Source organism: Triturus cristatus, chromosome 2_2 (genome assembly GCF_964204655.1).
Source record: "Triturus cristatus chromosome 2_2, aTriCri1.1, whole genome shotgun sequence".
NCBI lineage: Eukaryota > Metazoa > Chordata > Amphibia > Caudata > Salamandridae > Triturus > Triturus cristatus.
The window spans coordinates 783,136,133-783,161,412 of NC_140582.1; the positions used below are offsets into that span (position 1 = coordinate 783,136,133).

The 25,280-nt window shown below is 47.0% G+C and overlaps 1 protein-coding gene across 1 annotated transcript in view; it reads left to right on the top strand.

The window, feature by feature from the left end:
- AASDH (aminoadipate-semialdehyde dehydrogenase) overlaps nucleotides 1-25,280 on the top strand; it is a 468,424-nt gene that overhangs the window by 17,292 nt on the left and 425,852 nt on the right. Inside the window, exon 2 of the mRNA XM_085642048.1 lies at nucleotides 15,462-15,712. Within this exon, the coding sequence (XP_085498174.1) occupies nucleotides 15,483-15,712 (230 nt within the window). The 5' untranslated portion in view covers nucleotides 15,462-15,482. The remainder of the gene's footprint in view (nucleotides 1-15,461; nucleotides 15,713-25,280) is intronic.

The window sequence follows — 25,280 nt, forward strand, 5'->3', positions numbered from 1 at the left end:
CCCTTTGGTGCGCCCCAGAGTCCCCAACTGTTCCGTATCCCAAAGGGGGGTGGCCAATGTGAGTTTATTGGCCCATCCCAGGGCTTTATTGGCCACGTGCCATATCTGGACTGCGTGCTTAGTGGGGCTTGTGAGCGTGTACCTAGTGGGTCTGGAATAAAGCGACCTCGTGAAGTCACCACCCAGCAGCAACCACCTGTCCATCCCGTAGGCAGGGTCGTCACCACTCCCGTACTGGCATTGGTTAATCGCAGCCAGTTGCGCTGCCCAGTAGTACTTCCGAATGTCTGGTAGGGCAATACCCCATCATACCACCCCAACGTGAGCTTTCCCAGAGCTATTCGAGGTCTACCATCCCATAGTAGGTCTCTCTGCAAGGATTCAACCTCTTTAAAGAAGGCCTGCGGCACCATGTCCGGATAGTTCTGGAGGGCATACAAGAATCTAGGCAGTGCCATCATTTTGAACAACGACGCTCTCCCAAGCAGGGACAGGGGCAACTTCTTCCAGACATCTACATCCCTTCGGAGCCTCTGCAATGGAGGTACCAGGTTTCGGTCATATCGTTTCTTGACATCAGCTGTTATGAATATACCGAGATAACGGAAGCCGTCCTCCGCCACCTGAATCGTGCAGTCTCTTGGGGGGGGGGGCGTTCCATGGAGCATGTAGATTTGTGATTTGCTCCAATTAATACGGAAACCTGAGTTTCTTCCGAAACTTGCAAAAATATCTAGTACCACTCGTAAGGAACGCGCAGGGGAGGAAAGATAAAGGAGGATATCATCTGCGTACAATGAGATCCTGTCTTCCCATCCCTCCGTCCAACGGAGTCCGCGGATGGCTACATCCCTGCCTATCCAGGCCGCGAGTGGTTCAAGGGAGAGAGCGAATAACAACGGCGACAGAGGGCAACACTGTCTTGTTCCTCTACCAAGCGCGAATACTTCTGACATTTTGTTGTTAACCGATACTTTTGCTAGCGGTTCAGCGTATAAGAGGCGCACCCAGCCTATAAACTTGGGCCCGAAACCTAGCTTTTTGAGCACTGCAAATAGGTAAGCCCATTCGAGGGTGTCAAACGCCATGGTTGCGTCCAGTGAGACCACCATGGCGTCCACCTGGATTCCGGGGCAACGCCCCAGAACGCTGTGTAGGCGCCGGAGGTTTAGGGCTGTGTTGCGATGAGGCATGAAGCCCGATTGATCAGGGTGTACTAGTTTGGTTATAATAGTCCGGAGCCTGTTGGCTAACACTTTGGCCAGAATTTTCGGTTCCGCATTAAGAAGTGATATTGGCCTATACGACGTACATTCAGCCCTCGTTTCTCCGGTTTGGGAATTGCCACGAGTGTGGCAATGCGCTGATCTCGTGGTAACGTACCTCCCTTCTTACTATCCTTGTACATGGCTTTCAGATATGACGCTATCCTATCTGGCTTAAGCTTGTACAATTCAATAGGGAGGCCATTGGGTCCTAGCGCCTTACCCACCTTAAGGTCACCTATTGCTTTAGTTAGTTCCTCCGACGTGAGATCTTCCTCCATCTGGTCATGTTCGCGGTCTGTAAGGGTGGGCAGTTTAATGTCCGCTAGGAATTTGGTAGAGTCGTCCTCCGTGAGATCAGACTGACTCTGGTACACCTTCTCAAAATGTAAGGCAAGTTCTTGCACTATGTCGTGCGGCTCGGTGAAGATTATACCCGCCGCATTCCTAATTTCTGGTACCACTCTCTGCTCTCTTTCTTTCTTGTCCAGCCACGCTATAAGTTTGCCCGCCTTATCCCCTGGGTCGTAGATACGCCCATCCCTGTCGCGAGCAAGGGTTTTCGCCGCGTCCGTGGCAATGGCGTTATATTCTGCTGCTCGGAGTTGCAATTGATGGGATATATCATCGTCAGGGTCGTGTCCAATTTTATCCTCTAACTTCGTGCTTTCGCGCTCAATATCCGTCATCTGTTTTTCTTTTTCCTTACGCCTACCCGCTATGACCGAGACAGCCTGTCCCCTAAGGACTGTCTTGAATGCCTCCCATAGTGTGGATGGCGAATCCACCGTGCCCTCGTTGTCTACAAAATATTGGTCAATTACTTTCACCAGTATTGTTCTGGTCTCTGGGCCCATAAGGTGCCAAGGATTTATTGGTGCCAAGCCCCCGACTCTCTTGTCCCCTATCGTCAGATGGACCCATATTGGTGAGTGGTCCGAGATACCTCTAGGTAGGTGCCGAATTTCCGTCGTGTTCATGTCCATCTGTACCGGGGAGAGAACATAGTCGAGTCTAGCTAGGGTACCATGTGCCCCTGACAAGAAGGTATACCCTCTACTAGTGGGATGGTGTTTCCTCCAGAGATCGACAAGGCCAAAGGCATCAAGGAATTGAGGGAGCCATTGCTGCCCCATTCCTATATCCCGTGGAGGGTGCTTTTCCCATTCCCCTGATACCACGGAGTTAAAATCTCCTCCAATCACGAGGTGTCCCGTAGGTAAGCCTAATAAAAAGGCACCCAGGTCCTTAAATGATTGCGCTTGCAACCCGGGCGGGATGTACGCTGTCACCAGAATGAGTGTTTGGCCCTCCCACTGTCCCGCTACTGCGGTATACCTCCCCAACGGATCCGCCCATGTGCGCTGAACCGCATAGGGGAAGTTGTGGCGCACCAGGATCCCAACTCCTCTGGACCCTGTCGTGAACCCCGCATGCGTCACCATTTTATAGCCCCACCTGTTGAGCGCCCTACATGTGTTTCCCATTAAGTGTGTTTCTTGTAACAATGTGAAGTTGGGCGAGTGTCGTTTAAGGTATTGCAACACTATACTTCTTTTAATTTTGTCCCCCAACCCGTTGACGTTCCAGTTAATTATTTTAAGACTTTTATCCCACTGCATAGTTAGCTTGGGAACAGTTATTACGGGCCCATTCACCCATCAAGTAGACTGAACGTGTGACTGAGGCTGTGCATTTGTTTGACCAACAATAACCCCCGCTACCTCCCACCCCCACCGTCCTCAACAACGTAAAAAACCCCACCCCAAACATACAATCTCTGATGTACCCGCCCCCCTCCCTGCTACCCTGCCATGTAGGTTCAAAACTACCCACATCCCCAACCAGCAGAGTGCCTATCGCCCAATGTTGAACAACTGTGGAAGTGGACAGTAGCCGACTCCTGCCGCAGGAACCCCTCCCCCGTATTAAACTGTATGGTTGCCATATACGGGATCAAGAGCTGCTACCATGCACTCTTACAGTGTCTGTTCCCCCAGTAAGTGGGGCCTCCCCCGCAGTATTGCTTGCCTCTGGCACCGGGCCATATACTTGTAGCTCCCCGCATTTAAAAGAAACAAGGAAAGGTTGGATTGCGAGTGCCTGTGAACACAGACCCACCCCCGGTTTGCCCGGTAGGGTATCACCACCCCATTGTACATTACGGTTTTGCAGTCTTCATCAGAGCGGAAAGCAGCAGTCCTATGTTTCTGAGTCTTGGTTTAGCGGCGCCCGGACCGGGCTGCCGGACCTCGATCTCCATTCTCGATCCGTGTGTAATCCGCGAGTCACCTTGTCTCCCGAAGGTACTTCCCTGCGAGTCTCAGGCTCAGTCTGTCTTGCGGCGTACCTGGGGCGCTTCCTCCGGTCTGCCTTCCCCTCTAGCCAGTCCTGCACCTCCTGAGGGCTGGTGAAAAAGAGTGAAGTGTCGTCCACAAGGATCTTAAGCTTCGCTGGGAAAAACATCATGTATCTGATCCCGCGTTGCCGCAGGGTGGCCTTCACCCCTTCGAAGGATCGCCGCTCCTGTTGGACCTTTAGAGTGAAGTCCGGGAAAAACCGGATAGTTGCATTTTCGTATTGCACATCTCCTTTGATCCTTGCGGCCTGTAGGATTGCGTCCCGGTCTCTATAGTTCAGGATTTTGGCAATGATCGTTCTGGGAGCCGCCCCCGGTTTCGGTTTCGGGAGTAATGCTCTGTGCGCCTGCTCCACCGTGAAAAGAGAGGAGAGTCTTTTAGGCTTGAGGTGGTTTAGTATGAGGTCCTCCAGAAAGAGGTCTACACTCGGCCCTTCCAGTCCCTCCGGGACCCCCACCACTCTGATGTTACTGCGTCGAGCCCTCCCTTCTTGGTCCTCGAGCTTCGCCGCCATTTGGCGGTGTTGGTGTGTTAAGACGTTTATTCTTTCTTCCAGTCGTTTCGTGGTCGTCTGGAGGTCAGTGACGTTCGATTTCATTTCCTTGACCCGTTCCGTTGTTTTCTGCATATCAGCCCTCGTCTTGTCCATTTTTGTTTCGAGGGTGGTTCCCAGCCCCGTGATGGCCGCCATGATGGACTGTAGCGACGGTTCCGTCTCCCCCTGTCGGCTATCCAGCCCTTCTTCAGATGTTTGGGACGCTTTAGGAATCGCATATTTGTCCAGTTTGTTGGATTGGACAGCGGCGCTGTTTTTAGGCCTCATGATGGTGCGACGGCCACCGGCCGGCTGCCTCCCGCGCCCCGACCACACCAGGTCACTTAAGGGCCCCTGAAGGGCAGCTCGCGGTCGATCGGTCGCTTAGGCTGCGCTCTGGCCCTGCTTATCTTGTTGCAGTGTAGTTGGTGGGGTCGCTACCCCGTCTCGGTTTGCCTTACTGTTGGCACTTGAATGGCGGTCACCTTGCCTCGTCCGGTCACGCCGTCGCCACTCCGAATGGGCTCCAAGCGTAGTTCTCTACCACGCGTCCGCCACCCGGTCCGGCCGCCTGATGAGGATCTCTTTCTGGGGGGGGGGGGTCAGGCCCGTCTGCCCCAGCCCTGCGCCGAGCGGCCCACCACCTGCGCTTCTGCCGCCCACAAAATGGGCTACTCGCTGCGCCTCAGCGCCCACTGATCACCGTCACGCCGCTGTCCGTTCGGGCCAAGAGGAGGGACCCCGGCGGCTATCACGCTCCCGCGCTTTGCTCCCACCTCCGTGAAGTCTGCCAAACAGCTACAAAGGAGTCCTGATCAGGTCTTCATCTGTGTGCCTATTCCCGGTCAGGGTGAGCTCGTTATCACCGGGTTCCAGCGCTCCCTGACCGGTCCAGTGCCTCCTTGATGCGCCCTGGTCTGAGTCGCATTTGAGTCCTCCAGCCACGTATCGCGTGGTCCTAGGCACGGGTCCCGAAGGGCAGGGGGGGGGGGCCCGGGTCGTCCGCCCCGTTATGCCGCTACTCACTGCTAGGTCGATGAAGGAGCAGACGCTCGCGTCGCAGACCTCAGTCCGGTCCCGGCCGCCTACCGCCGATGTCACCAAGGCTCCTCCACTTCCACCGTGTTATTTCTCCCCGCTCCGCAGTCACTATCGCCAGTCCGCACCTCTGGAGCGCCTTAATTCGCTGTCCGATCTGTCTTGTGGGGGCTGGGGGGTACGCGGGGCACCACTGACCCCGCCACCGTCACCTCTAGGCAGCGCGATCACGAGGTCCGCTTCACCCCACTCTAGGTCTTCTCAGCCGCCGCGCACGGCGGTGCTCTCGGCAGCGCACACAGATCCCGGCTCTCCTCTCTTGAACTTTCCACTACCTCTGGCTGAGCAGTGTGCTGTCTTCGCGCTCACGCCGCCGAGTGCGAGCCTCGCCCAATCCCGGGTGCCGCTGGCCGCGAATTTCACCGTTTCCTGCACGCTTCGTTACTGGAGCCAATAACTTTTTCGGGGGTTACCGGGCGTCCTGGTGTTCTCCGACGTCGGTTTGGGCACTCTGCTCCTGTTTGGCCGGATTGTAGGCGGATTTTTCGTGTTTCGGAGTCCCAGCTCCGGCGGAGCTCCGGAGCTAGGCAGCCATTACAGTCGGCGCCAAGCCACGCCCCCCCATGTTCTACTTTTTTAACTTTACCAATGTTTGTTGTAAAAACTTCAGGATATTCTTTAAACATGGTATGAGCAATATTTGTACAATCATGCGAATTATTATGACTGTCATCATTGATGGAAGTGATTGTATATTCCTCATTAATTTGAATAGGATTTTCAGAACCAGGAACCAGTTTCAAGCCCATCCTAGCTAGATCCTGCCATCCAATAATGTTCTTTCCTTTAGGAGCTACGTAAATCTTTGTTAAAATTTTACGATTTAAACAAGTGATAAACTCCATGAAATACCCATGCATATCAATTATGTGACCACCATATGCTTTTGGAATGATATCCAAGGGTAGTAAGGGCTTCTTAAAAGACCAACACTCTTCAAATAAAGTGTCTGAAACAATAGTAACTGGTGCTCCAGAGTCAGCCATCATGTCCACCTTAACATTCCCAACAATGACAACAGATAAAGGTTCCTTAAATTTCTGAATGACCGAGGACATATCTAAAGAATCAATAGAAAGCATGAGTCTTTCAAGGCTATCATCAAGTGACTGAATAACGTCAACATTAGTATTTCCATAAGAATTATCAGTGTCTAAATTGCTAACTCTGACCATTTTCTTGCTTCTGCACACAGTATAAAAATGACCCATTTTCCCACATTTTGTACATTTCTTACCTAGTGCCATACAGATAGGGCTATCACCTAAATGTGATTTTGAACCACACCTAAAACAAAAAGAGTTCGTTTTTGCCTGTTTTTGGAAGAAAGGTTTTACAAATTTTGGCCTGAACGAAACATGGTTAATGTGAGGATCATTTTGAATCATGTTAACAGGTGAAGAGTTGACATCAGTTAAACATTTTGACGTTATAATAGATCTCTCAATCCCTTTTGCGATGTCTATAACCTCCGAAAGAGAAGGATCTCTGCAGCTGAGAAGACGTTCCTGAATTTTTTTGTGAAAACATCTGTACACGAACTGATCCCTTATGTACGAGTCAAGGTAAGCTCCAAAGTTACAATTTGCCGCCAGGTTTCTTAAGACTGAAATATAGTCTTCAATGGATTCATCAGAACCTTGTTTCCTCTTCATAAAGTTAAATCTTTCAAGCATAACGCTTGGCTGCTCTAAAAACTTTTTATTTAACCTTAACGGCATCAGTGTAAACGTTCCATCTCCTTCATCTGGTGGTGGAATGGTGACAGGTAAGTTGTTAAAGGTTTCTCGCCCAGCACTGCCCAAAAAACTGTAAAGAATTGCAAGTCTGCGTTTGGGTGAATATTCTTCTGCATCTATTGCCACCAGGTAATTCTCAAAGGATTTAAACCATAGTTTCCAGGGCTCCTTCGGCTTTCCTGGTCTTAAGAGAAACTGCTCTAGCTGACATATTTGCTGAGAAGCCATTATCATTTTTTTTAAAATTGAGCAGCAAATCTTAGTTTTGTCTTCTCTCTAGTAAAACTAAGGTTGTAGACATGTAGAAACGATCAAAAACAACTTACTTTTGATCAATTACGAGTTTCTGCTGAGCTGTCCTCATTTTTCATCGTGGCACCATGTAAAATACCAACAACCCTGTGGCCAATCACGCTGTGCCTTTTAAAACTATGAAGAATAATTCACACGCTTGTGGCCAATGAGGGTGCGCGTATGAAAATGTTTGCTTTTTCGTTTTTAACCAATCAATGAAGTCCTCTTCCGTGTTAGGAGGGATTGTATCCGATTGAAAGAAAGACACAAGCGCTGATTGGTTGTTACTTCGCCAATCCGGAAAACTCCTCTATTAATATTTTGAAGGAAGAGTCCCTTAGCGAGATGAAGAGCATGAAGGTCGCGCAGCTGGTAGGAAGCACCAATCGTTGTGATGTTGATTTTTTTATTCTTAAAATAACTCGTCGCCAAATGTAAAGTAAATATCCTTGAATTAAATCAGGAAATAAATCCAAAGTAGACTGAAGAAGATAAGTCTTGAAGCTTTATTCAAGAGGTAATCAACACATCACTGGAGTGCGTCCTCCATATCTGAAGTACGAATGGCAACTGCCCACTGACACCGTTCATACTTCAGAAAGAGGGTTAGACGCACGGGAATGCATCTTCGAGAGATACTCATTTAAATAACATCAAATACCATGTGCGTGTAACCTCACCACGCGCATGCAAGTTACAAGCCACGAGTTCTACGAGCAACACGAGCTCGTTACCCATATAACACATGTGAAGTATATTACAGTGTGCGCGCATTTCTACTCGTGTGCGTTTTTTGCACTTGTGCTCGTGTGCAGCCGTACATGTCTGCGGTGCTGCTTTCTGTATCTGTTAGCGTTTGTAGTGTATTTGCGTGTGCAGCTCTGTGAGATGTGTATATCTGGATGGCTCGTTTCTCCAGGACTCTCACTGAATCTTATATTTATCAGTAATCGAATGCGAGTCAGAAAAGGTGTGTCCCAAATTCACGGGAAATAATTGCGGTTCCACCGAGGCAGGAAATGTAATCCATTTCCTCAAGAAAAAATATATTAATAATCATCAAAATGCAGTTAGCCTCGCGTGCAATAGTGGGGCACAGTCCTTTCTCCATCACTACTCGAAAAGTACTGAAAAGACTGCGCTCAGGAATTTCAGAAAAATCCTAAATAGAGGCACGCCACTGTTCACACCCACTGCCCCTGGTACCCTCCCAGTGCAATTCGACCTTGATTTAAGTGTTCACGGGCAGTGGCGTGGTCGAGATGTCTCGGGCCCTAGTGCAAGGAAGGAAATAGGCCCCCTGGCCGCTGTCTGAACTGTTAAATACAGACCCAGTCGGGGTTTAGTGGGCCCCTCAGACCTCTCGGCCCAGGGGCTGCTGCACAAATGGAGGCCACGCCCCTATGCGCGGCCTGTGCGCTGTTGCTGTATTAGAGCTTCTGCACCCAGAGTGGACCCAACGGGCACTTGTCTTCTCAGAAGGGAGGCTCTCTCACAACCAGCACTCAAAGCAGGACGGCGCCCCATAACTGGCCGAGCACATCACTCGTACACACGTGTGTCTGTAAAGAGTGGGGGTCCCCTTTTACCTGTAATGGCGACACTGTGGGTCCAGTGTGGCCAGGAGAGGCCCCCGGATACAGCCATGTAATGTCAGAGACACCGAGTACTTTAAATAGAAATATAAACTCGCTACCTCAGAGCGCATGCCTGCTTCTGAAAAGTGACAGGATGCTCCCTTTAAAACTGTTGCACCAGCAGTGCCGAGAAGCGCAGGCACTCACCCGTTCAAATGAAAAGGGTGCAGGTACTCAGTGCCTGAGGTGCCTGTACATTTAAAGCACCAGAGACGCCCAGGTGGGCATAAGGGGCTCCGACACAGGCCTTGTGGGGTCAGAGTGCCGCCCCTGAACATGCAGAATGTGCCTGCATTCAAGCCATGCAGGTGCTGGTGACCGGGACAGACAGGGGAACAGATGCAGACGTAAGGCACAGGAGGTTGCAAACAGGCTGGGGGTCGGAGAAAGAAGGTGTACCGATTCAAGTCCTGTAGGGTCAGAGACACCCAGGATCGGAATGGGACAGAAAATACACCGGTCACCGAAATAAAAGTGGCTCCATTAGCGAATCAGCTGAAAAAGTGGTCCACGTTTGCACATAGGGACAGTTTTGGAAACGTAAAGACACAAAATGCAATAATGCGTGCTTGCTGCAGGCGATGTTTGCGGGAATACCATGGAAATAAAAAGTACAATCCGGCCCAGCATACCTTAAAACAAGCCCAAAAACAGCCCATACACTGACCTGTCAGAGCCGCCCTTGCCCCATCGCCAGACGGCCCAATAGGCCAGCCCAACCCTGAAGACACTGAAGCGGGCAGAAAGTGGCAATACAGGCCCTGTGGTGGGGTGAAGGGTCACGGGAAATGCAGAAAGGACTGGTATACAACTGTTGTGGACATGTTGACCACATACAGACCAAGTGGACGACGAGGGCTGGGACCGCCAGAAGGGGCCTGATACAGGCCTTGTGAAGGAGTGAACGCCCAGGGTCACAGGGTGAAGCCGAGAGACTTGGCAAGCAGAGATGTTTTAAGACATGGCCGAAGGGGCTCCGGCCCAGGGCCCCAGTCATCCAGGGGTCCCCTGATATAGCCAGCTCTGTACTGCAAATAGTCTTGCCCTGATGACGTTGCATAGTTCTTAAACAGATTGCAACATCCATAAAAAAAGATTCCTTTAGATCAAAACAGGGTCTCGCATATGAAAAATGAGAGGGTGTCACACAGATTATTTGCAGTGATATTAGTGAGCTGCTACTGTGTTGCAATATTTAAACACAAGTCACTGTCCCCGAATATTAGATATAACAACTTTAGAATTTGGATGAATGCTCTGCGCAGTGTCTGTGACCTTGCCAGAGAGGGCACGAAAGAGCTGAAATTTGATTATATATTCCCAACAGGGCCCTCCAAAATACATTCTGCCCTGGGTCCCCCCAAATCCTTAAGATGTCCCTGCTAGCAGGGTCACCATGCGAGGTAGAAAGAACCGGCATACAAGCATTGTGGGCGTCGGTGACTGGAACAGATTAGCAAAAGGTTCCCGGATACAGACCTTGTGGAAGTGTGAAGGGACCAGAGTCACACGGTGTGGCAGAAAGTCCTCGCAGTGTCACCAGGGAGGGCAGAAAGGACCTGCATACAAGCATTGTGGGCGTCGGTGACTGGGACAGGCAGAAGGGGCCGGGGAAAGACCTCATTGGCATAATGCTGTCGCTGACAAGCACTATGTGCCCGCAAACTGGCCTTAGGGCCATCTGGCACAGGCAAGAGGTCAAACACAGGCCTAGCGGTTCAGAGGCACCAGCAAAAGAAAGAAGGTGCCCGAGGGGCATTGGGTGGTGTCCGAACTACAGCTGGGGCAGTGTGGGATGCCAAGAATCAGCAGTGAGGCGACAGGGCCTCAGCAGAACGTGGGATATCCATAGCAGCGTGCATTGTTTTCAGATTTACAAGCGAACTAAACCCAATGTAAAGATATCGGGGCACTGTGCACGAGCACCAGCCACATTACAAAAGGTCACATTATTTTTTAGGCACGGTGAGATTAGGTGAGTTGCCCAAAATCACAGGATGTGAAGCTGAAGCGGAGACTCAAACCTAGCCCCCAGTTCCAAAGTCGGCAGCTCTGACCCTAACGCCACTTCTTGACCCTTCATAACGCAAATATTCGTGTCCTAAGAAGGCGGTTAGTTGATATGTATCTTTTGAGAAACATTCTCAAAATACTCTCGAACATTAATTGCACAGAATTGTCCCTGTAACGCGGGGGTGCAGGCGCTGTGCTGCTGTTCAAAGACTGGCAACCTGAGGGGGCAACCTGACCAGCCTCCCGCGCCCCCTCAAAGAAGCAGAGGCCCCCGAGAAGGCTAGCGACTAAACCGCCCCAGGTGCCACAGAGTTGGTATTTGGAACACCCCAACGCCGTCCTTCACAGGAGCACATACCACCGAAGATAGGTGTCGTGTTTGTAGCACCCCAGTACCACCCGTCACAGATGCCCAGGCCCCTGAAACGAGGGGGAGGGGTAGTCCCCTCTCTGACGTCTTCACTTTCAGAATCTTGGTCCATCACCAACCCCAAGTTATAAATGGAAATCCCGATTGCACACCTGAACGTGTCCAAAATGTGTGCAGTTCCAAACACCCCCGCGGTGCTTACTTGGTACGCTCTGAAACACCCGGCTTCCCTAAAAAAAAAGCAATAAATAAGCATCGATCTCTTGTCTTTATGGGGCCATGTTTTTTTAATTAGAAACACATGGCCCCATAAAGATAAGAAAGTGCTTTGCGACAGCAGCAAAGCAGGCCACCGAGTCCGGATCGGAGGCGAAAGGACGTGAACCTAAAACCCTCATTTCCAATGGCAGGCCACCGTTTAGTATAAACGGTGACGACAGCCAATGGAAATGAGGGGCGGGGCTTCAAGCCCTCTACTGAAACTCCTCGTTAACAATAAATCTCGCCGAGGCGAGCAGCGCTTTGCGCTGACACGCCACGCGATACCTAAAAAGAAAACTTTCAGCATTTCTACGCAGAGTAACCAGACATTATGGGAGGCCTGATTGGACCATGAATGAACCGACATTTCTAAAGTGCTGGAGTAAGCATAACCTGATTTCTGCAGAGAACATCCTATGTATTTATTTTGTTGTTACATTATATGTGTAGCTGATGGAAAGCTTCTTGATGCTTGTGAATGTGCAAAGACATCTGGCAGGCTGGTCAGCTTGAGGGTGCAGAGGAACACACCTCAATTAGAGCACATTTCCACACTCACATTCAGATTGCTAACTGTGGCGTTTTCATGATTTCACTTTAATTGAGAGTGACATTCACGCAATCTGACTCTGCTTAGTTTTCAGTAGTCTTCTGTTAGCACACTTTAGTTCAGTGACTTTCTTAGAGTTTCTCGTTGCTCAAATGGGTATAATTTCTGATATTTATGTTTCCCTTGTCTTCATTGCTTGATTTTGTTAGCTAAAAAGTGTCACTCGTAGTCATTGAAATGTCGCTCATAATTACCCTTAAATTATGAAAATGTCACACATAGTAATCTGAAACCCTGGCAGCTATGCCCCTTCTGTTCTCCATATTGCTCGGTTCCAGGCCCACAAGCAGCCACAGAGGTGTGTGTGTGTCTGGCTCCATCTATTCAGTAGGCTGGCTCGTTAAGCCGTCCGACCTCCCGAGTATGATAGGGGCATAGTATGCTGCCACCCGCACTTTTATTTTCCCAAACTGGAGGCGAGGTTCGGCTCCTAGGCCGGATTAGGCTGTCGGTGCCTGGCCCAGAGACGAGTACCCCTCTGTGCCAAATAATTCCGCCCTTTCGCTCTCGCAAACGGATATGATTATTCGTATGGTCTTGTACCGGTAGAGTGTGATATGGTGAGGGGCTATGGTGTTTGAAACTGGGGAAAGGAATGCTGAGGGTGCCTGCATGGAAACCAACTCTAGGCATCATGGGATTTGTAATCTGACCTCAAGTACCCTTTTAAACTGCGGGCAGTTTGTAATAAAACCTGACATTTTCTGCTCATTGGTTACTCGATACATTTAGATCATTATAATCATGGGAAAGCAAGACAAGACGTTTCCTATTTAGGTCAGATCCCAGAACCTCCGCATCACACAAGTGCTAAGTAGAAACTGGATCATGTTTTGTCCACAGGATGGTTCATACGGGGGTGATTAAACGTTGTGTTTATTTTTATATGTAGGGCAAACTACTAGTATTTATTTGTCTTGTAAACGGCATCGAAGCAACTCTACTTCTGGGTTGCTACTTAATATTTACGTCTACTTTACGTGTATTTTTGTGCGTATGGAAATAGGACGGGTGTCTGTGTATGGGTGGCACTGGACCGCAACCATGCAGATGCAGAGCTGAATGTTATTTCTTTTCGATTGACCATGTTTGCTAATACATAATGTCTTTTCTAAGTATGGTTTATGTTTATGTTTGTGCAATTTTTAAAGCGCGCAAATACCCAAGGGTGTCTCGGCGCTCAAGGGACGGAGATGGTGCTACAGCAAGTAAATCAAGGTGAAAAGAGCCAAGTTTTCAGTTTCTTCCTAAAACTCAAGAGGGTAGGAGCAGTTTTGACATGAGTAGGCAGTGTGTTCCAAATTTTTGCTGTGGAGACCGTAAAGCATCTGTCACCCCAATTAACCTTCCTGGTTCGTGCCACTTTGAGTAAGTGAGCGGAGGAGGAACGGAGTGTTCTGGAGTGTTCAAGAGGGCGAAAAGCACTTCTGAGGAACTGTGGGCCAACGTTATTAACTGCTTTGTACGCGATGCATAGTGCCTTGAACTTTGTCCGGCTTCTAACTGGGAGCCAGTGTAGATGCCTGATGTATGGTGTAATAGATTTAAACTTCGGGATTCCCAGTAAAATTCGGGCTGAAGCATTTTGGACTAACTGTAGTCTGTTTAGGACCTCTTCCTGGGCATTCATCAAGAGGGCATTGCAGTAATCCGTTTTTGAAAAAACCAAGGTACTGATTAAAGTTTTGCCAGCTGAAGGTGGAAGGTATGGCAGTAATTTTTTGATCATTTTTAAAATGAAGAAGGATGAGGAAACAACAGAGTTGACGTGGTGGACAAACGTCAGTTTGTTGTCAAAAATAACTCCAAGGTTGCGAACCCTAGTAACTGGTTGAGGGGGGGCTCCCATCTCCGGTGGCCACCATTGAGGGGACCAGACAGGCTGCAATTTCCCGAATGTCATCACCTCTGTTTTATCAGAATTTAATGGTAACTAAAACCTAAAATAAACTTGATCCCAGTTAAGGATCAGTATACATTTTATGGCACAAGCAAATTGGGCTGTCACCATGTGAGTGTTTTTTACACATTCGTTGACATCAGTATTGTTCACTTGTACTTTTGTGACCCGGTGAGTAAACGATTAGCAGCTTTTTATCGGCCTTTTACATTTAAATCTGGCTGCATATTTAATGTGCGAATGAAAATGGTTTGCGCCTATTACCATTTATGCATCGGGCATATACAGTACTGAATGCTTGATGTAGTGGTCCTATTTATTTCTTATGTTGCAGTGGAGAATTGAAGGCCCATGTCACCCGTGCGCACATAATCACCTGCCCCTGGACTAGGGCCCTAATTCTACCACTAGTAGTGGTACATTGGTAGGGCAACAATATGCCAGTGGACTAATGCGAACAACATGCTGCACAGCACCCATACTGCCCTACAATATACCTTAAAAACATTAGCAAAGCCACGTATAGGGGCCCCAAAAGCGAGACATATTGGCAAAGACAATGCTTGTATTAAATTGCTTTTCTTTTTTACCCTCAGTTTAGTGTTGTAAATTGTCTTGTTCATTTTTGTATGTTGTGTGTTTTTTCAATCTTCTGCTCTGTCATAAGAGTTGCTTGGATTGCTGAGGTGCTGTTCCAGATATCTTTAAAAGGTAGGCAGTGCACAAATTAGCATTCAACAGCAATTCCTGGTCAGAAGCAAGTCTGAGTAGTGTAGTCAGTAGCCAATGGCAGGTACAGATACAAGAGGTGCATCTTATTAGTTCAGAAATGAGCTTGCCTTAGTTGTTGCAATCATCAGCAGCCGGGATCTATCTTGGCAGGCATCTAAGTCATGGCTAAGTTCTGCCCATTGCTAAAGCTGATCTGTTTATTGTCACTTTGTAATGATCCAAATCAAGTCTTACTACGTAAACTGTTTCAAACTTCTGAAAAATATACTCAATGATTATTTGGTATTCATAACTTGTGATTGGTACCATATTTTCTAGGGACTGAAAATGAAACATACCTATCTGAGAGTTTGCAGCAAATGCATCAAAGCAGTTTGAAAGAAAACAATGTAGCGGCTTTTTTTAAATAAAAGCAGCAGTGGTGATGGTAATTTAGAGGTTGAACTGCAATTGAATAGAGCTAACAGTAAGACACAGGCAAACCATGCTATTGGTTGTTTTAAAATGTTAGTCAACTTAAAGATTGAAATGAATGTGCGACATGAGATATAGCAGTCTGTTATGCTTAAGAGAGAACTTGTTTGGCTTTCATCTTAAAAGCAAAATGCAAATGTTACTAACCACATTGATTTTGTTTTCTCGGACAGGTATTAAAAGATACAATCGAGATGACACTTCATAAGCTAATGCATGAAGCAGCTGTCCTTAATGCTGATAGAACAGCAGTGTGCTTTGATGACTGCACTAACCACGGCCCACGCTTCTATTCTTATAAAGAGGTTATTCACTTGGCCAGAGAGCTTACAAATTTTCTACAAAAGAACTGTGATCCAGAAGAGAATTGTGAAATCGGCCTCTACTGCCATCTTGACATAAATCTGCCATCATGGATTTTGGGGTAATATTAGAAAATTGTTTCTTAGAATTTAGATTTATTGTACATTAAATAAAATTCACTAAACAATTGTTTTCAAATATACTCTTGTTTTTTGTTTAGGATTGCATGAGTACATTATGAAGCAATACATTTGCTGCCTTGTTTTTTGTGGACGTTTGTGAATCTATTTTTGTCCTATCTATAAGTATGTAGTTGCTATTAATAGAGTGCACCTGAATTATATATTGGCACTTCTGAATGTGTGTAGGACCTCAAAAGGTGGATAAGCACACAGTCCCGAAATAATTTCCAAGCTTATTTACATGATGAGAAGAGGCAGACAGTCAGTCGTTGAGCAAAGGTCTCAAAGACATTCCATAGAGAAAAGAAACTAGAATTCCCCTGCCAATAGCTTCCACCCAGCATCTAGTACACGGGGCAGGATATGGCTTTTGTGCCCAGTACTCTTTTTGTCTTCATTACCTACAAAGCATTAACTGTGACCAAAACTTATTGATAAACAATTTAAATAATTCGTAATTACCTCTGTGGTTTCACTGGAGACTTAATATTGAACAAGTTAGCTTTTTACTGTGGGGTAGGAAGACTGGCTGTGAGTTTGTGGATTTGCTCCCTTTTAGCTCTTGGCAATGGAAAGTTACAATTTTTCACAAATTAAAGGTTAATACAGATCAAGGTTTACTTGAGTCATACAATTGTCGTAAATAAAATATTACGCTCTCTGAATTTCAGAATATCAATAGGATCATGCATAAAGCAAGAGGCTGAGTCTGTGGTATCAGGTTCAAAAAGGGCTTTATTCCAATAACTCGAGTCATAGGGAGAATATTACCATCACCACAAGGGATCTGGAAGGGTCTCAAAAGTATTCTCAAAACATTATTCACAGAGTACAGTATATATACATCTCCATAATGTACGTAAGCGAAAAGAGCAAAAGAGAATGAGATAAGAGCATGTGGGCGTGTAAGAAGGTGTGAAGGTGGGCGTCCTAGTGGGCGTTTACTTGATGATAATGGGTATTTTGTCATAGGTGGGTGGATACCTGGAGGGGGTTGCGTGATCTGCTGGAATTGTACTGGAACTTTGCCTTACTTGTGCTCAACTCGAGCATGACGTGTAACTGACGTGTGACTGGGGGAAGGCTGCTTGTGCAGTCAGGAAGTCTGGAAGAGAGGCCTTCAGTGAGGCCTTCAGTGTCAGGGCGACCAGCACATCTTGTATTATCTGATATCTAAAGTCTGGAGCAGGGACTGATTTGTGACATAGGTTGCCCATCACCAAGAGCCAATGCGGCATTTATTTCTTCGTTTACTGCTGAAGTCTTACATGGGGGCTATGGGCTTTTCACTGACGTGAGCTTTGTAATCGCACAGAAAAGAGACACCTCTGACAGGGCCCCTTTGGCTGAGGCCCATGTGTGCAAGGCCAAGGATACGCAGCTACAGCTGAGGCCTGAAACCTCTTCTCGGGTCTGGCTGAGCCACAAAACACGGGTTTTTATGTGGTGCAGGAAAACATGATGAAAAACGTGTAGGCCTCGATACAGATTTGTCGTTTCTCTCATGGGAGACTGAATGATGGCAGGCCACGTTATAGCATAAGCATCATGATAGACAGGCCATGGAGGGGAAATACATAGGATACATGCATGTGCACATAAGCGTTGAGGGGGGCACATGGGGACACACATGCCTCATAATTTTATTTTCCTCATTCCCTCCTTGTTCCCTAGTGAACCCCTTATGTAACATCTATTTTCATGAGACAGTCGATCTGTTCTTGCAGCATTATTTTTCCATTTTCAATGCTCTGTAAATGGGGATGTGGAACACATGCAGTAGCACACAGGCCGCAAATGGCCGGGCCACACTGCAGACATAGGCAACAACTGAATATTATTAATAGTACCAACCCACAGACGGTCAACACTTTCTATCCCCATGCCGATATTAATCCCCAGAGCCAACTGGACCATGTCCACGTGCCTGGGTCTTGATGTATGCTTTGGGCAATCTTGTGGAGCCTCGTTATTGCTTTGTATACAGATGGTGCGTTATTAGGTATGAAAACGCAACAGCTAGAGCCGATGACCCTACAAGCCCCGCCCCTATCCGCCAGGATGACGTCAAGAACAAGACGATTCTGAAGAACGACCAGTCTCATAGCATACTGTTCCTGGGTCAGATTCCCCAGGGCCGATGCAGTCGCATTGGCAACTGTTTCTAGAATCCTTGTTAACCTTCGGATAAGTTTACTATTCTGGACGGGACCTATGAAGAAAAAGAATCCTTTGTTGAAATCTGTATATTGCTCCCAAGCTGTCTCAGTTTGGTCAATGCCAGAGGCATTGAGCCCTCGTCTGTGTCTGACAAGTGTGAGCCGAAGATCTTGATGATAGCTCGATGGGGCCAGGAAAACGGGTGGTAGAAGAAATGATATGTAGCAAGTCCCACCCCAGTCTAAGGGCAGCTGCACATAGGCTGTCTGGCCACAAATAAAGTAGGTGTGTCGTGATGCTCTGAAATAGGACTTTCCTTTGTCTTTGAATACTATTATAGTATCACACTCACTGTGCCCCAAATGTACTGAGCCTTCTTTTCTGACACACAAGTTCCCTTTCACTGGTAGAACAGTAATTGAAGATGGACCTGACATGTGTAGGGGCTTTACGTTCAACACTATGAAATCGAGGGTCGCATTTCCTTGCAGATACTCTTCAGTTTCTAGATCTGTACCTTTCATTTGGGGAAGACCCTCTTCATCTGGGAAACATGCTTCGTTCATGACTTTATTCAAGTTACCCCATACCCACTCGCCCCTACAATCCTCCTCTTGACATTCTTTGGCATCACCGTTGATGGATGTCATTAAGGCAAACCATGCTCCGCAAGAACCATTATGGGAGAACGGAAAAGGGAAAAGAGGCAACACTCCCTTTACCTTCTGATACGGGGGAAGTCGGCCACAGACCCAGCAGTCTGTAGCGTTACTAGTCTGATGTGCATGGTGCAGCATCTGAATAAAGGTATTGTTGCGCAGAGCAAGTCGATACGATAACTCATGGGATGGCAGATCACTAAATGTGTGTTTTGTGGTATCATTAGACGAGGAGTGTAAGAGTGAAGCAATAGGAGGAAAAACAGCATGTAGTATTAAGCTGATACATATTATCGTGACACAGAAGAGATAGAAAAATCAAACTAACTATACATCTGCCACGTAATATTTTACAGTATTTGCTTTTCATCTTGCTCTTTCTCTCGTTCGCTTTGTTCGAGATCTTATGCAAGCCAGAATGCATGTTCAACCGCTTCACCACCTAGTGGACTTAATCGATCAAACGGGTTCTGACTTATGAGATCTAAGTTTAGCTTTATATTTCTGCTGCGGAGTCTCCTCTAGTAAAGGGGGCTCAAAGTCCGAGCAGTCAGTGTTCTTTTTGAAAGTACAGTTATTCCCGAAGTAACGTTTACAATGGTGAAGATGTATCCATCCTTTCCGTCCCTCGACTTTAACGGCAGTCCTTGTGGTTAGCAACACCAATTTCGGCGTCTTCCACCTCGGCTCAAGAGGGCTTGATCTATCAAAGTTCCGGATCAGCACATAGTCGCCAGGAGCGATCGGGTATTCTTTGACCTGGGTGTTGTCAGGGAAAGCGGCGGCAACCTGCGAACGACAAGAGAGTAGTGCAGACATCAAGGAAGCCAGGTAATCTGTCAGCATGTTGCTATCAACATCAGTGATTTTTTTAGGCATTGGAGTGCCCCACATATTCGGTGGTCTACCGAAAACCACTTCATAGGGAGATAAGCCTGTTCTAGAATGGGCTACCATTCGCATGTAAAAGAGGGCAACTGGTAGGGCTACCATCCAATCTACACCTTTGTCTGCGCAAGTCTTTGCTAGTTTTATTTTTAATGTCTGATTGTGTCTTTCTACAAGGCCTGCTGCTTCAGGATGTCGCACACAATGGAACTTCCAGGTATACCCTAACAGAAGGGACACTTGTTTCATGAGTTCAGAGGAGAAAGGCTGACCGTTGTCGGAATATACGACACGCGGTAATCCATATCGTGGGAAAAACTCTCGTACCAATTGTCTGGCGGTAGTTACAGCAGTATAATCAGGGACTGGATAGGCTTCGGTCCACCTTGATAATGAACATACTACTACCAGGACATATTTGTAACCTCTACATCTATTCATTTGGATATAATCCATTTGGAGGACCTCAAAAGGATGGTCAGGTGGATGGAATCCACCTTGTTCCATCGGAATGCCTTTACCTGGATTGAATTGGCAACAGATCATACATGTCCTGACCTTTTGTTTCGCTGCTGCACGCAGGTGCTTGTTGAACCATATATTCTGTAGGCTGTCTAGCATTGCTTTCTCTCCTAAGTGTGCAGGACTATGTGCGGTATTTATGATCACTTGTACCATCGAATCAGGAAGAAACCATGTGGATTTGCCCTTAGTCATCCAACCCTGATCAGTCAGTACCCCTCCTTGTTCCGACCATTGCTTTAGTTCGTCTAGAGTTGCATGTGTCTGTATGTCTTGTACATCCTTGGAAGGATCCCTAACTGTCATGGCTTTGGACACTGATGGTACCTGTGACTTTGTCATGTCTAGTGGGGTCTGAGCTGTCTGTTTAGCAGTTCGGTCTGCCAGATCATTGCCTTGGGAAATGGTATCTGTGGATCTAGTATGTGCTTTGCATTTTAGGATAGCTATGGCTGTTGGTAAATGTATCGCTTCCAGAAGGGCTTGAATAAGGGGGCCATGCTGTATCTTGGCCCCATGAGAGGTCAAGAACCCTCTTTCTCGCCAGAGCACCCCGAAATCATGAACTACCCCATATGCATATTGGGAGTCGGTGTAAATGTTTACTTTCAGGTGCTCAGCTCTTATGCATGCTTGTGTTAGGGCGATGAGCTCTGCTGCTTGTGCTGACAATATGTCTATTCTTTTAGTCTCTATTATTTCAGTATCAGTAGTCACTGCATATGCTGCCACTAATTCTCCCGCCCCTGTCCTCATGCATGAACCGTCAACATATAGTGTTAGGTCAGGGTCTGGAAGTGCAACGTCTGTCAAGTCTTGTCTCGGCTTAGTCACGGTATGTATTACTTCAACACAGTCGTGTAGAGAAAGGCTTTCTGTACTGGAGGGCAATAGAGTAGCGGGATTCAGTATGTTGCATCGTCTGATCTCTATGTGTGGTTGGAATAACGTCAGCTCATAGCCTGTCAGTCTAGCTACAGTCAGGTGTTGGGTTTGTGTCCGGTTCAAGAGAACCTCCACTGCGTGTGGGACTTGTACTGTCAGGGGGTGGCCCAGCACTATCGAGTCACTTTGTCTTATGGCTAAGGCCGTTGCTGCAACAGATTTTAGGCACGCAGGCAAAGCCTGTGCTACTGGGTCCAATGTACTAGAAAAATAAGCACAGGGCTTGTGTTTTCCTGCATGATCTTGTGTTAGGACAGATAGTGCTGTTCCATCCCGCTCTGTCACAAAAAGCATAAACGATTTGTTGTAATCAGGGATCGCTAAAACTGGTGCTTGACATAAAGCTCTCTTTAATTCTTCAAATGCCACAGTGTGTTCTTGTGTCCAAGGGAGGACTTTCGTAGAGGCTGCCTCCTGTGTCGTCAACTGTATTAGGGGCTTGGCTATGTAAGCATACTGGGGAATCCACTGCCTGCAATATGAAGTGAGGCCAATGAATGCACGTACCTCCTTTTGTGTCGTGGGCTGTGAAAGACCTGAAATTAATTGTATACGCTCAGGTGTCAGTCTCCTACCCTCCTTGGATAGCAAGTGCCCAAGGTACGCCACTTGCTGTTCACAGAATTGCAACTTCGAAGGGGACACTTTGTGCCCCTTGTCAGCCAGGAAATGTAAAACCATCAGGGAAGCATCTTCACAATCATGGTCCGATCGTGCAGTGATGAGAATGTCATCGACATACTGTATCAGTGCTGTAGAGCTAGGCATATGAATACTGTCTAGTTGTCTTTTCAATGCCTGACTATAAATGCTAGGACTTTCCGTGAAGCCCTGTGGTGCTCTCGTGAATCTGAAGCTGCGACCTTTTAAACTGAAACCGAAAAGATATTGGCTGTCCGGATGTATTGGAATACTGAAAAATGCGTTCTTCAGATCTATCACTGTAAAGAACGTAGCATTCGCATCAATGGCAGTCAATATCGAAGAGCTGTCCGGGACCACAGGGTACTGTGGTACCACACATTTGTTTAACTCTCGCAGGTCCACAACTAATCTATATACAGGTGGTATATTGGGGTCAGTTCTTTTAAGAATAGGAAGGACCGGTGAATTACATATATTCGAATCAGTCTCAATCACCACCCCTTGTGCAATCAGGTCATCTATTATTTTTAGTAAACCCACTTCAGCCTCGGGTGGTATTTTGTATTGTCTAATCCGTGGTAGCACTACACCTTCCTTTAGGGTGACCTGGTGTGGTGTAATGTTCATGTAACCTACGTCAGTTGGGCCTTGTGCCCATAGGTGCTGTGGTACGTCTCGGAGCCTGATGTCAATATCTTTCATTACAAAATGTCCCTTGAAATCACGTAAATACAGTCGCACTCCTTCTGGTGAGCAACAGATTACTGCTCCTAGTTCTTTTAATGTTTTTATACCGAGCAAGTTTTCCGGACATGATTTAGTAAGTAGTAAGTCTGTAGTATGTATCAGTGGACCAACTCCTAAGGAGACTGGTTCTGAAACCTCATTAACAATAGGTCTACCCGAAAATCCCAGGGATACACTCTTTGAGCCCGAGAGGGGTGCCCCGGGCACCTCGGAATGACTAATGGTAGTTCTACTAGCCCCAGTGTCAATCAAAAACTTCTTATTTTGTCCCAGTAACCGTGCATGTACATAGGGACCCGCTTGGTCCACAGGAACTGGAATGAGGGGCAGGTTGAATTCCCTCTCTGGGCAGCTTCGTGAATATGCTTGGTATTCTGGATAGTTGTTTTGAGCGTGCTCATACATTTGTGTTGTAGCTCGGGCTGGTACAGGTGCATGGACGGACGGTGGCGGCGGTGGAAACGTGTCTGATGTCTGATGTGTGTTACTGTCCTTGGGAGGATATTGACGAGGCTTTGTTTTACCTATCGCTATATTGTTTTTCAGCACTGCACACTCATTTACGAAGTGGCCTGGCTTCTTGCAATAATTACAAGTCCCACTATTTTGTTTCGTGCTATTCTTGTTCGTGCTTGCATATGTGTTTGCCGGTGTCGATTGGGCCACCAACATCTTCAACTGTGTGTCTTTCATGCGTCTCTTTTCTTGGTCATGTTCCTCTCTAATTCTGTTCTGGTGATACTGTAACATCTGTAACATTTGGGAAGGGCTGTTTGCTTGCCAAGTACTCTCAACCTTCAGTACTCTATACTTTACTTCAGGTATGGAATTTTCTACTAATTTGCTCACAAAAAGATGGGGATATGAATCACTACCGGGCTTAAGGCCACTGTTGATAGTAACACATTTCTCAAACCTAGAATAAAAATCGCTAGTGTCCTCGTCTGGCTTCTGTTTACAAGCTGAAATAGCATCCCAGTCTTCTTTCTTGGTAATTAATAATCTTGGCAAAACTTGTACAAGGAGTTCAGGTAATTCTTTAGCTCGGGGACCCAGACCAACCCCCGGGCCTCTTGCATTTTCTTCTGTTTGCAACACATCCCAGCTAATCTTGCTCTCTCCCACCTCCCAGTCTTTTTCTTTAAGCTTCTCGTAAATACCAGCAGGCAATAGTACTTTTAATAACTTTAGAACGTCCGCATATGTATATTCCCCTAAGCGGAGAATGTCTTTTAATTCCCTGTGAAAACCCCCCGGGTCTTTGTCATGGGAGGGCAACATCTTTTTCATTTCCAGTATCTCTAATTTTGACAGAGGGGTGTAGACATACACCCGTTGTAGTTCATTGTTTGCATCCTTTACAGGATGTACCTCTCGTAGGGGGTTCAGTTTGTCATATGCCTGCCCCTTAACCTGGGGTGGAACGGGAAGCAGGGATCTAGTTACATATACTATATAATTGTGTCGCTGATCCAAGATGACATTAATCAGTTCAGTACCCAAGTTCATCCATCTGTCTAGTATTATGTCGTCCAGCAACCTATACAATATACCAGGACCAGAGAACTGACTTTCATATAACGTTATTAAATGTTGGACCATGTAAACACCAGCTAAGCGCTGTTCATTCGGTGGAAGGCTCAAAAACGTCTGTGCTACGACATCATTATTATATAAATCGTATTGGGATACCCACAGGGTGGCTGATTGTGCTAATTCAAGTTCGGTTGGGGTTAAGGGCTGTTCATTACCTAACCATTCATTCACCGCTTTGTCGGTGATTTGGAACAAATTTTCAAGGGAAACTCTCTTTTTTATAGCCGTTCCCTGTTTACGGTAATTCAGGCCTTTGGGTTTCTCGAATCGTCGGGCATGGCCCACGTATTGTATTTTATCTTGGTCCCCTGCTTCATCATCAGATGATAAAGCAGCTTCATCGTGCGGTCCCGCTTCGTGTGACGCTATTATTGCTTTTCGGATTTTGGTCAACATGTTGTCAGTCTGTCCTGATTTATCATGCTGACCGGCATCTATGCGATCACTCCAACCAGTATAACGATGGTCTACATCCCCGTTTCCTTCGTCTTTTTCTCTGATCAGAAAATTAATTAGGAAGCGAAGGATGTAATTCTTAACAACCACTTTTCTATTTTGTATAGCATCTGCTATGCTCTCAGGACAATCCCCTGTTCTTATGAATGTGTACATTTTCTTTAGATGTTTATCCATATCTGGTAATTTTTCCAGATCTGTGACTGCTCGTCTAAGCCGTAGTGAAAACACAAGCATCCTGCCCTTTCCTGGGTCTGGATCATATATACATTTGGGGATGTCTACTTTTACTGTCGACACCCCTCCTGACGCTGTTCCGGATCCCCCCTCCCCGCCGTCATCGAGCTCCTGGAGCTGTTCTGGCGTTGGGGGTGCAGGGAAAGATCCGTCCACGTAGGCTGGTGGCGATTCCTCTAGATAGGTGTCAATAAACCTGTCGGATGCTGTTTTTAATTTTCGGGGTACTGGCGGAGGCACTCTAATGGGTCTTTCTACTGGAGTCACTTTCGCTAGTTCCTCTGAAAGGACGGGGTAAATACCAGCAACGACAGTATTCATTTCTCTTTCAGTCTGCTCTCTTTTTACTCGTTCCCCTTCCTCCCGTAATTTCTTTTCTTTGGCTTTTTCAGATTCATCCTTACTTCTCTCTATTTTGTGGAACTCTTTTTCTGTTCTCCTATGTGACTCCTTACGCCACAACTCAATGGCATCCTTCTGAGCAGGTCTAGATTTTCTCTTCCATATTTCTTCCTCTACTTTCATAATGCTTTCCGCGTCCCATGTTCCCGTGATAGGCCATCTATATTTTGTCTCTAAATCCTTCGTGTAATCTACCCATAGTTCTAAAAACCACACGGCATCTAAACCATGCTTACAGTACATGAAATGT